Source organism: Boleophthalmus pectinirostris, unplaced genomic scaffold (assembly GCF_026225935.1).
Source record: "Boleophthalmus pectinirostris isolate CB_2022bp ecotype Guang Dong unplaced genomic scaffold, ASM2622593v1 HiC_scaffold_19, whole genome shotgun sequence".
Classification (NCBI taxonomy): Eukaryota; Metazoa; Chordata; class Actinopteri; order Gobiiformes; family Gobiidae; genus Boleophthalmus; species Boleophthalmus pectinirostris.
This window is the reverse complement of record NW_026571140.1, coordinates 28,729,682-28,742,971: the sequence shown is the minus strand read 5'-3', so window position 1 is coordinate 28,742,971 and position 13,290 is coordinate 28,729,682. Positions and strand designations below refer to the sequence as shown.

Genomic DNA, 13,290 nt, shown 5'->3' with positions numbered 1-13,290 from the left:
ATTAAAACAGATCAGAAAATATGCTTAATATGGGCCTTTGAAATGGTTGTGTTCGCCAGTTACCTTTGATTGCTTAGATCTCATTTGAGAAGTAAATTCATTAGTTACGGTGCAATATTTTTATTTCCATGTTAAATAAAAAAAATATATATATATAAGTATAGTTTGCATGGCCATAATGAATTGAGAATAAACATGTTGTCTTTTGAAGTATTCATTTTGAGGAAATGTCAAGATTTCCTTCAGCAAGTGTTGTGCTGCTTGGAGATTCGCTATGGGCTTTTTGAGTTCATCCACGCCACAAAACTGGTACCCTTTAAAAACATTCTTCATGTTTAGGAAATTGTATCGGGAGGTTTTTGGTTGCTTGAGAAAATGAGTTTTTTGAGTGCATCCTGAAATTGGACTCAACTTGAATTCTTCACAACAAAGCATCAAGTCACAGTTTTGGCTGAACACACTCCAAATTTCTAGCCCATCCACTCCACAGCTCCAAATTGGCTCCATGCTAGTTTCTCATATTCCCATAGATGAATGAGCAACATCCACAGAGCCAATGGAAGTCTCTGAACCCCATGCTATACTATGATAAATCTGTGATACAATGTGCAGCATGCATGGATTTATTTTCCATGAATAAAAACACAAAGCTACAAAGTTGTGTTGTGAAAGTTCATTGGGAGGCTGCATAGGTTGTGGTGCAGTTTGCAGCTTTAGTAATTTGTTTTGAAAGCAAATCATAAGTAGCAACATCCTGAGAGAGAACAAGTCGATAAAAAAAGAAAACATGTCTTATTTGTATATTTGCAGCTCAATAAGTAGGCAGCACGTCAATTCAGAACTTAATTTGGCCGTCTGGCTCAATACAAGATGTTCAATGTACTCAAATTACACCTTAATGATGTCCTATGTGCAATTATTTTCAGTTTAATTACAAGCTGTCTGATAATCAAATACCTTTTTCTGTAGATTTGCACACTATTGTAAATTACCTCGGCTGGCGCGGTCCACATGCTCGAGGTCATCTACAAATTTAATCACATCTGGGAATTCTTCCTCGCACACTTGAGCCAGGAAGTGAAGTAATGTTGTCTTCTGGTCAGCTGACTTTGTGTCCTTCAGCTGTTTGGAGAAAAACAATAAGAACTCAGTATTAATGCTATAAAACATTATGTGAATGTTAAATGAATCTTAAAATGGTATCAAAGTCCAGCTGACTACAGATGGGTTTTTTTCATGGCCGATGAGTATTGTTTAGAATCCAGATAAAACAACTGCCGATATGCTCTGCCGGTATTTTTGAGCCTATATGTATTGGAGATTTTAATTATTTTCCCCAAATTATGTCATTTAAAACTGTCCCAGAACCGCGTTTTACCATAAACCTATAAGAAACCAGAGAAGTCACGTTTTGTGTAATTATCTCTTCACATTAAAGTGTTAAAATGATGCTGTGTGTATTTTTTGGCAGCACATGGACCAAAACAAAATATTCAGTCAGTGCTGGAGATTGAAGGCTGATAGCCAATACACTTAAAAAAAAAAAAAAAAAAAAAAAAAAAAAAAATCACTCAATATACGGTAATAGGGACTGAAAGACTAACTGGAAGCTAGTCTTCCAGTTAGTCTTTTAATCTAACACAAACCAGTATCAAAAAGTTATTAGAATCCTTTGTCTACTACACATCTGTGAAAAACTGGTTAGCAGTTTCATGAGAAAAAAAAAAATATGTAGGACAAAGGTTCACAAGAACATTTTTATTTATTTGCTTCTGTGCCTTTTGTATTTCTGCACAGATAAATAGACTACATTTTGCTTAAAAAAGTATATTTGTTTTTAATTTCAGTAGAGCACAAGAAACGTCCTTATGCTTTATTCATGGGCTTTAGAAATACTGAGTGACTGACTGTACCGCAGCTGATTCTCTCTTGTACTCACGCTGCTCTGACATATTCAGACTGTGATGACCACTTTTGTGCTCTGTACCCATCTCCCCCTCACACAACAATTTTTCAATTTGCTGGATAAATTTCCATCCGTGCTCTTTTACAGCCTAATTCCAAGATGTGCTTCAGTATTCCAGCCAAACACATCTCCCATGGAGTACGTCGTGGCGTATCTCTCTAGGTGATCTATTGGTAGACAGCAGTGCACTCAGCCCCGCAGAGTTTAATCATGTTTGTATTATCTCCCCTAATCAAACATTCTCATCTCTCTTTTCATTTCTGTTTTGCCATATTTTCAAAAGCTTCAAGTGTTTTCCCACAAAAGGTTCCTTTCTGAATTTAGATGGATGGTAATCATAGTTGACAATGTAAACATTTTGCTTTTTCGGTGGGGCTGGGTGCAATTTTCCTGCGCCGTGGAGTGTGCCTTGGAATTAAGTTGTCAAACTGAGGGGCAGGCAGAAGGTGATGTCTTCCTCTGAATTTCCTGTCTGTGACATTGAATCTAACCCTGGTCCCACGAGTCTGACAAAAGATAAAGACATAAGGGCGCTAACAAAGGAGTAACAAGTAAGCAAACAAAAACTCACTCACAATACGACTGTGCACCTGACACTGCCAGTACCTCCACGTATGTAAATAAAAGGAATCTTCTGTATGTGCGCTTGCAGTGTTGATATGAACGTAAGCACCACAGTCAAACAGGGCATAGAGGTGGCAGTGATTAATGGCTGCAGAGGTTGTTACTGTGGAAACTGCACAGAGACCCATCAGCTGTAATGTAAGCGCTGAAAGAGCCCCACTTCCACAAGTACACTTCCCTTTCTGTCAACATGGATTTAACGCAATAAAAATGCCTGTCATTTTACCACAAAGGATCCAGGCTTCACTCTTCTCTCTGGTCCATCACGCATAAGCTTTTAGTTTGTGTAAAATGTGCAAAAACTCAAACAGCATAGGGCGAGGAAACATCTATTCTGACAGAGAAAAACATGCTTTCTTTCTACTGAGTAATTTAAAATACATACAGAAAGCTTTGTTCACCATAACACTATCAAAAGCTAATCCAACACAGTTTTGATGATAGAAAAGTGGATATTGCAGTCAGTCCATTCATTGCCTCATGGATGAAAATATTAAAAGCATTACTATGGCTTGATACCAAATACCAAATTTGTCAAGAGCAAAAACTGCAAATGTCTCCGTTAAATCTTAAATACAACGTGATTTTGTTTTAGCATTGCGTTTTGTTTCATTCACACATGTTTAACACACTGCATATTTTGGCTGAGTTATTTTCTCAAACAAAAAACACTCTGTTCCACCTTGTGATTCATGCAGTAATACAGGAAGTGCTCCAGTGTGTTTTAAAATCCATACACCTTCACTAGAATAATTTGGATTATTTCAGACCTGGAATTGCCAATCTCTACCGAACTAAAAGTAAAAGGTAACTATTAACTTGAAGACTACCACTACATGACATCACAAAGTGTTCAGATATGGAAATACAGACAGACTAATAAACCAGGATTACTCAAACATGTGTGAATGAAACAAAACATAACTCCAGGTATGTTTTTGATGAGGTGAACATCATTATAGCAAGTTTAAACCTCACAACAATCCATTTTGTGCAATATACAACCTTTAATATCCAAAACACACTTGTTGTATGTTAACGGTAGACATACAATGGTTGTTAAGGTCTATTTCTCTCCTCTCACCTTGCACAGTGAACTGAGGTCAAACCCATATGACTGGGCATTTCTGGATCCAGCGTTCATGTAATTGCCCAGCAACAGCACCAGCTCCAGCAAGTGGCCGAACGCGGGGCTCTTTCTGACCTCATCACAGGCCGCGCTCACGGAAAGGATGTCCGGACGGAGGTTGGCGACCTGCTCCTCAAACTGCAGCCGGAAAAGGATGTGGTTGAGACGTGGACCAAGACGCTTCACGCTGCTCATCTGAAAAAGCAGACCGAAAAACCACAAAAGAAAGTAAGGTAACGTAAACAAAAGGGCTCTAGGTCTTGCCACTCAAAGCAGCAGACTTTTGGAGCAAAATGGGGAAAGTAATGGCTAAAAAACAAGTTTCGAGTAACAGGTTTGCTTCTGGACACGTCCTGACAGGCTAAGTACAGATGATACCTATCTTCAAAATCGGTCTGACAACAGGGAAATAGTCCATAACAAATGGGGGGTGCTAAAAATCACTTCTGAAGTGATCTTCATCAGTAATATTAACTAAACATTTATAGTAAACGCATGCATCAAACTGTTTTTTTTTTATTATTTTTTTTTTTATCAATTACATCAATCTGGAAAGTCTGGAAAGCAATACCTCTATGTGAATCAATATGAAAATTTTACTATTCACCCAATTCTGCATAAGCCTGTCACTATTATTACTATTACTTATCGTTCAGTATATGAAAACTGGAACAATTATTTTTGGGTGTCAGTATTTATCATGTGCACACCATTTTGCATTACAGGAAATTTTTTTGTTAACTTTTGGTAATATGATAAGCCATAAATGATTGTATTAATAACTTCTTTGACTCATGCAAACTAAGTACTATAGTGTTTCATTCTGCTATTTATTTGTTGCAGGTCATAATATTTTAACAATATTGCAGACTTAGAACAGTTTAAGTGGTTTATATTTGCTCTTGAGTTATTGTGTTAGTGGCATAGTTAGTTTCAGTATTATTGTTTATTGCCTATATTTACTTTGGCAATATATCGAACTTCAAAAATTGTTATTGTGACATGCCCAATTCTGCCATGTGCAGTTTTAATTCTAACTGCAAATGGTGTGCACTTCCATGTATTTTGGCACATCCAGTTAAGTGAGAATCTCAGTAATTTAAACAAAAGAAAAGTCTTGACGCTAAAATAAATAAGCAGATTATCTGTGTAAAATGTTCAAAGTTCAGGTGCACCAATAAGTCAACCATGCACCTTTTCTCTAGGGGACTTGGAAACGGCCTTGAAGTCTGTATAACTTTGTTGCTGTTGAGATCAGCTGTCCCATGCAAAATCATACACGCAAAATGATAATGGTGATCGCCCGCAGCAACTTCCGAAATAAGGTCGATAACAAATTTCTTATTCAAAGTCTTATTATGTTGATGTAATTGGGTGCAGGTAAAATGATGGGCACACTGTACATTGTCAAAATATGTGCAATGAAAGAATATCTAAAAAATATATATATGTCATGATAACAAATAATAGTATGATATATTGCTAACCTGAACCCTAAGAAAATATAGATGGTAAACATTATTGAAACTAATTTTGCCACTGACATAATAGCTCTTAAGCAGGTTTATCCCCAAAAAACTATTTTAAATATACCATATGGCTAAAAAACACAAAAATTGCACTAAATAAATAGGACAATGAACACTAAAGTATTTATTTTGTATCTATAATGAGTCATAGAAGTTATTCATTCAACCCTCTATAGCTAAAATCTCATCGTGGTACAGAAAAATAAAATAAAATGCCAAAAACGAAAAAGTACCCAAAATATATTAAATGATAAGCCGATATGGTATTTATTGTGACAGGTCTCTTTTAAAACAAAAAAAATGTAAAGGCAATATAAGTACAAATGCTGCTTGGGTGTTTTCTGTTCTCTTTGTCTCAGTCTGCATCTGGAAAGTCTAATGAAATAGCCTTTGAACACAGTCTAAGTTAAATGTGATCAACATGTACACAATAGCGATCCAATTTCAAAGACATTTATCTATTTGGCATGTTAAAGAGCGTTGCTAGGCTAGACGTCATAGATGCTGGCATTGATTTGATTTGGGTTTCAGGTCTGGCGAGTTAATTGTGGAGTTAGTGTCCATATAGGGCAGGCCGCGGAGGAGGTGGAATATACAATAGGCTGCCTTGGATTACCACTCTCACCCAATTAGAGAAAATTGGAAAATATTGCACTGGGCCGTGGGCTTGGACACAGTTGAATTTATGTGTGTGTTTGTGGGTTGGGTTTGTCCAGGTCTGAATTGCGTCTTTCGCACAACAGCTGGCCCTATGGTTTTGATGTCCTCCATCAAGGGTTTAATTATAGCTACTGTAATGTTATCAAATGACTATTTCAGGCTCTAAGTGAGGGAGAGTGTTTGTGCGAGCTAGTTCAGCGAGTTGGTGTGCTGCAGAAATGAGACAGAAAGCAGGCCGCTGTGAGAAGAACAGCAAGGAATTAGACAAGGCAAATGTGAAGCTAAACACAAAGTTCAAAGTACACAGATACATAGAATGCCATGGTATTAGGAGAAAGTCAGAGTAGGTTCAAAGCTAATAATGCAGGGCTTCTGTTATTTCTGTATGTTTTCAAGGCAGTGCAGTTAATGAAGAGTGAACTTTGCAAACTGGGTGCAATAAAACTATATATAACATCGTCTATACACTCACTTTGTAGAGATAAAGGCAAAGATGCTGAAGTTGTGAATGTCAGTCACAAATATAATCTGTTCTAACAGTCAAGGGTGAAAATGAGAGCAACAATGCCAAAGTGTTAGCTGAATTTGTGAGGTTAAAACCTGTATGAGTGAAATCCAAACAAGTTGATAGAGTGGTCAAATCTAAATGTTTTGTATTTGTTCACCATTATAAACAGTAATATACAATTGTACAAATAATACACAGATAGACACTGAACAAAATCTGATACCCTACATTAGAAAAGTTACACTTAAGCACCTTTAATCAATGCTGTTTTAGGATTGCAACTATACTGTATATACTATATTTGTTTATAACTATAATTATAAACAAATTCTTAACTAAAACTAAAGCTCTGTATTTCGTAAGATACAATATTAAAAGAAATGACTCTGTGAAAGTTTGAGAATGAAAAATAAAAACTTTCTGAATCCAAATACCTGCGTAAGAGTTTCAAAGGCCAAAGTCAAAGATGTATTTGTATTATATTTTCAGCTAAAAAGTAAAGTTACACAGAAATTTGAACTTCCCTGAATGAAGGTCCTTCATGCAACAATAAAATTATTCTTACCAATATGCATAGACAGACATTATCGGGATATATAACTACTGTACCCAAGGTCTTCATGTTTTTTTTTGTTTTGTTTTTTTTGTTACGCAAAATATTTCTTTAATATACAGTTCAGAAGCACACACAAGGTGAAGTTCAAATACTAAGGTTGAAGGATATAGATAAAAGCATAGATGAAATAGTGTTTGCACAATAGTAAATTAAAAATTCCCTTTGAACTCCAGCCTTTCTGTTACAGGTGAAAGCACACAGCGTCCTCTGGCCCACGCCAAAAGCAACTCTCATGCCCTCATTGTTCTATGACTCCCTGATGAACTATACACAACAGCTGAACACGGTATATTTTTTCCCCTTCTCATCACCCACTCATTGTGTTTTCAATCACTGAGAAGATACACACCAGGGCTTATTAGAGAACAAGCAGCTTCACGGAGGAAACAGAAGCTTTTGTATTAAGTCAATGACCAGGTTGCTAGGCAGGCACACAAAATAGATTAAGATACAGCCCTCATGAATAATTCCAAATAAACCATCCTTGAAACGTCTTTAAGAAAACGATGTAGACATAATTAGCCAGCAGTGTTGCTCTTTAATGTGAATAAATCTGCGTGGTGGTCCGCAGGTGTCCTTAAGACGATAGGATTTAAAAAGCTTAGGATTAGGATATTTATATGAAAGAACTCTCTGTGTGTGGCTTTGTGTAGTAATGTAGTAATGAAAAAGTGTGTCTAGTGTGTTTTCCCCTTTCTTCTGAAGACAGGATTGCCATATTTTGAAGGGTAAACACGAAGAGTAATTATTAAGAATTAACGGATTATGGTTTCAGGACCCAGACTGGACTCATCTTGTAGAATGGCAGGTATAAGTTCTGTACAAATACATGAGTGGATAAATAGGGGAAAACATGATCTCATTGGTGCATTTCATGAATACATTATAATACTCACCACAGTAAGTGTCTTTCAGTTTTAAAACAAAAAGTGAATGCATAGGTGAGCATGGTAAATCATTAAGGAGAACCAGATAACCCAGTATAATGTATTATTTCAACAAAGTCGAGCCTGATCTAGCTTCAAGTTTCTACTCACCACAACTCCAAATTGCTCAGGCTCCGATAAATTTGAGTATTCATCCTTAAACTTGGCCAAAGTATTGAGCTGTTCCTGCTCTGGTAAGTGCTTCACAAGGTTCTGCAAACAAAGACAACAATGAACAGTATTTAAAGGGCCCATATTACACACCAAAACATCCCCAGAGTTGTGTTTTGTTTCATTCACACATGTTTAACACACAAATTCTGCATAGTAAGGCTGAGTTCTTCTCTCAAACTGAAAACACTCTGTGCCACCTTGTGATGTCATGTGGTAATACAGGAAATGATCCACTGTGTTTTTAAACTACATAGATCTTCATTAAAATCATTTGGATAATTTCAACTCTGAAGGTGACAATTTTTTACTGGAGTAAAGGTAAAACATTTTAACATGAGACCTACAGCTTCATGACATCACAAGGTGGAACAGAGTATTTCGAGCTGGAGATGTAAACAGACTAATAACAAAGGGTTGCTCAAACGTGTGAATAAAACAAAAGACAACTCCAGGTATGTTTTTGAGGAGATAACAATATCTTTATTATAAGACTTTATTTTATTTTTTATGATAATATATATGTTGCAGAAAAGCTCAACAACTATTAAACCGACTCACTACAGATTTTTGATTTGACATTCAATCTCTATTTTTATTATTTATAGCTCACAATACTACACTACACGACTACAGAAACTGTCATCGAGCTGTCTGGGCTCCATCATGTCCTTCACTTATGATAGCAATATAAGCAATATTTGTAATGCATAGAGTACATTTTGCATTATAGTACCTGGATCATAGGCTCAGTGAGCTGGTCCTCGTCCACTTCCACAATCATCCGACGAATTTCTTTATAAGGCAATCGAAATGATCCCAGGAAAATGGCTATAGGGACACATTTAGCATTAAGATGGAGTCAGCAATGGAAGGATATTAAGGCAGACAGCAATAAAAGTAAAAGTGTTGGAAACTGTATAAAGATGTAGTTTGGTACTAGTTTGGTAAAAACAGGGTATGGTACCTCCAGATTTGAATACCCCAAATTTAAGACTTTTTAAAGACCTTTTTAAGTGTGGCAAAAAACACCAGATCCAATTCTAATAATGCCCAACCAACTACCGGTACTATATCTAGAATCTAAGAGCCACTGTGGATTAAACCTACATTTCCCCATGATCCATCCAACATCTTCCTCCACTCTACTGATTGTTTACTCATTTCCACTGGTGCCAGAAACCAAAGTATTGTTTGCACATGCTCCAAATTAGACGTTCATTCATGTTACGTAATTTCACATTATTGTTTTTTTTGGGGTTTTTTTCCCCTTCCTCCGTTTAACATTGCACTACAGCCCGGTTGAGATAACCAAAAAATAAATAAAAAATAGACTAATGAAATTTAAGATCTTTGTGAAAAAAAAAAAAAAAAAAAGACTTGGATAACAGAATTTAAGACTTTTTAAGGTCTTAATTTAGGAACATGAAATTTAACATCTTTTTAAAGACTTTTAAGACCCTGCGGCTATCCTGAAAAAGTTATTTAACTATGCTTTTGAAAAGTTAAAAACACTTAAGCAAACATGAGATCCAGAGGTAAGACAAAACACAGGGGACTAAATAAAAATCAGTTTTCAACATTAGTTATGATTGCGTTGACTGATGTTACCATAAAATATGAATCATTAAAAAAATAGTCTTTTCACAACAACAAAAAATATTAAAATAAATAATTGATCTTTTAATTAACCAATAGCCAATATGCAAGACACTTTAGCCAGCGTGCAAATTCATTACCTCAAAAGGACAGACAGTACAGACAGCTGCATGTATTTTAAATGAGGTCAAAATTCCATTAACATTTTATAAGAACACCTTGTACTATTATAATTAAAAATAAAAGCATAAACATCCCCTGATACTAATTTCCAGTGCATACTAATAAGAGGTAAATAATGTGAGCCAAGTCTTAGCCTTGTATTTATTTCATGTATTTACCATCCTTTTTTTTTTTTTTTTTTTTAACCATGATCGAAAACATAAACCACCCACTTCTTTCCGCTTCCCCTTTCTTCTTCCATGTTTTACGCTGCATGATTTATCACTGTTACTGGGCTGATTAGTCTCATTTTGTTTTAATGCATGAAACAAAGGTCACAGCTCCACTTGATATAAGCCAATGAGGTGCTAACATCCGGGAGTGCTCCAGAGATCCTCATTAATGTCTGTGCTTTTTAAATGGCCATATCAAGAGCACGCACGTGTGAATGTGGGTGAGAGGCTGAGACCGGCAAATCAGAGACGAATCAGTGGCATAATGTACATAATTATGCTTTTATGCTCCTTCATTTAATAGATGTTGGAGATTGTTAATTAGGTCTGTAATGTAATATAAGTAGTTGTGCTGAAGAGGGCTTGCTGGCATTATGGGCTTCTTGCTATAGCAACAAGGCCACCACAAAATTGTTAACAGAATCGCAAAGCAAGGAGTAGAAAGAACAAGGTCGTCAATGCTATCTTTTTGAAGAGAAGCTTGAAGTACATTAGTTTTTGAAATATGACCAATAAGCCCACGTGAAAGTTATGTTTTTGCATTTTGTTTCATGAAGCTCGTACTCCGAGTCAACTGGCTGATAGAGCTGGCATAATCAATGATTTATTAGGAGACCTTGAATGTCTGGAAAGGTGCCTAATCATTAAAATGTGTTGTTTCGGTCTGCAAAACTTACTGAACCATGTTGCACTCTGCAATTTGCGTATCTCGTTTTCAGTATTCAACAAAATTTCCCAGATAATGAGGAAGTTGGATAGGAAGTAAACAGTGGAAGCAGACTTCATTTCAAAAGGCTCAGTTTTGTCCATTCACACAACTGCAGTCCTCAAGTTTGCCGAGAATTTTCAAGTCTGCACAGCTGCTGTACACACTGCCAAAAGATCTGTACAAAAACCTTAGACACCGCTGTTCGAAAATGGTAGAAAAGTTTGGATGCTAGGTTCAAAGCTACAAAAGGTTACATTTTAAAACAAAATATAGTTAAGCGTTAAAGTAAATAGTTGTATTCTGTCTAGTGAGTACAACATTGTTTACTTACACAGATTCTGGGCAATCTTAGGATCCAACACCTTGAGTTCTTTGATTCTTTTCTTTATGGATTTCTTGTCCTCTAGGCTGTCTTCTTCTTGTTTTACTGGTGGAGAAAGAAACAGTTATTATCCTCAGAACATGATACTGCAGTCTATGTAGTCTGTTTCTTCTTGTAAAAATAATTGCATAAATTGCTGGACTGCTTGCTGGAAAATACATTTTGCATGTATTTGAATTTGAAAATTGCTCTGTGACGAGACATTAAAGCAAAAACAATAAGCAAGGACCATGACCATTGTGACATTAGCAGCAAGCACAGAAAAGGGGATTACAGCTAGGTCCACTGATACAACAGTGGAAGCGTGGGTTATTCAGTATAGTAGCTGTTACTGTTAGAGGCACAATTTCACAGTTTAAAGGTGGATTGTGTAACTTTTCTGGTAGAGGGTCAGTCAAATGCTTTTCTCTGTGGAGATGTTATTGCCTTGTCTGAAAAGTTTCACAGTATGGTTATTAAACCTTTCTATCTTCACAGAGACCAAACCAGCTCGAGTTACAGGTCAGCTCTGTGGAGAGTTAACACCGCTCACAATCAGAATGATTTTCTAGGTATTTCGGAGCTATAAAACCACCTGTAATTCAATACATGTAAGGTATAGCTGTTTAATGTCATACTGTGGAACAAACCAGGCAGAGAGCAATGACATATCCAACAAGTAGGTGACAGACCCCCAACCAAAAAGTTACACAGTGAACCTCTAATCAGAATTGTAAGTGAAGCTAAACTTACACAGGGGGACTTCAACACTACAGTTGGTGATGTTAAAACAACGTGTACATAAACTAACAACAAAAAGGATCCACAAACCTCTTGAGCCACACTTACAAAGATCAGTACATGGTTGAACTTAATTATTAAACACACTATATTAAGAGAGCAAAATGAGCATCCCGGGAGGATGCTGGGTAATTGTCTGGTGCTGTAATTATGCCGTGTCTGTGTGGTAAGAGAAGAAGAAGAGGGGAATGGTGAGGAATGAGGAGGTGGAGAGATAAGAGAGGAGAGATAATACGCAGGTAATATATTTCTGTGGTCAACTTGGGCTTCCCGTAGATATCTTGAATCTAATTAAAAAGTGGCGGGAGGCACACTGGGCGCCCCTGCAGAAACGGGGCTGTTAGCAAGGACCACAAACACCAGGATCAAATGCACGAAACACATTCACATTCCCCAGACTTACGTGGCTCCTCCGGTGGTGCACTCTCCTCGCACTCTTTTCAATTTGTTAGAGTGGAAAACAAAGGAGGGGGAATAAGAAAGAACCACAGATAAGGAATGGAACTTTTTATTATTTTTGCCAAAAGTAAATTCACCTTTGGTTAATCTAAAACTTTAGTGGACCCTGTATTTGTCTTATATTGTTGCAGTAATAGACACCAGGACACCAATTTGGAAGATCGATGAGAATCATTGCATTGTTTGTTTTTGTTTTATTTTTTACTCCACAGTGCAAAACCATGGTTGACACAAAATGATGCGTCTTATTATTTATTTGAGTGTATAATGTTTCACTACTCAATGACCTCCCATTGAATGATTAGAGTAAATATAAGTTTCTTGATGGGCTAAAGATTATTGAGTGTTCACAGACTAGCCAAATATCATCATAAACCATAATAATGAGAGTTTCCCAAGCAATATTGCATTAAACTTTTCTAGGAAGAACACCTCAAGCTTGTTACATTAATGACTAAGGCATATTAATCAACTCATCATAGCACAATAAACAAAGCTTTGCAGAACCTCATTTATTACACTAACGCTTGTATACACACCGTAGCAGCAAGGTATCAAGCACCTCATTTCACTGCATATAAACACACTTGGCCTGGTCACATTACCCATAATTCATTTACACATAATGAAGATCAACACTGACCCACCACTTGGCTCCATAACAATTAATGAATAGTTTGAAAGCTTGCTCGGGCAAATCAGCAATAGTGACCAAACCCCCCCCCCTTAATATACGCACACAGTATATTTATTTTCTTTGGACAAAAGGAATAGGAAATTTACTTCCGGAATCACAGCATGATAGGGGGCTCTACATCAGTCTCAATGACAGAGGAA

General features: G+C 36.6%; 1 protein-coding gene across 1 annotated transcript in view; it reads right to left on the bottom strand.

Annotated features, from left to right (window-relative positions):
- LOC110173036 (protein diaphanous homolog 3) overlaps positions 1-13,290 on the bottom strand; it is a 161,459-nt gene that overhangs the window by 93,943 nt on the left and 54,226 nt on the right. The window contains exons 19-23 of the mRNA XM_055154823.1: positions 11,164-11,259; positions 8,866-8,960; positions 8,070-8,171; positions 3,675-3,914; positions 993-1,122 (exon numbers count right to left, since the gene is read on the bottom strand). Of these exons, the coding sequence (XP_055010798.1) occupies positions 993-1,122; positions 3,675-3,914; positions 8,070-8,171; positions 8,866-8,960; positions 11,164-11,259 (663 nt within the window). The remainder of the gene's footprint in view (positions 1-992; positions 1,123-3,674; positions 3,915-8,069; positions 8,172-8,865; positions 8,961-11,163; positions 11,260-13,290) is intronic.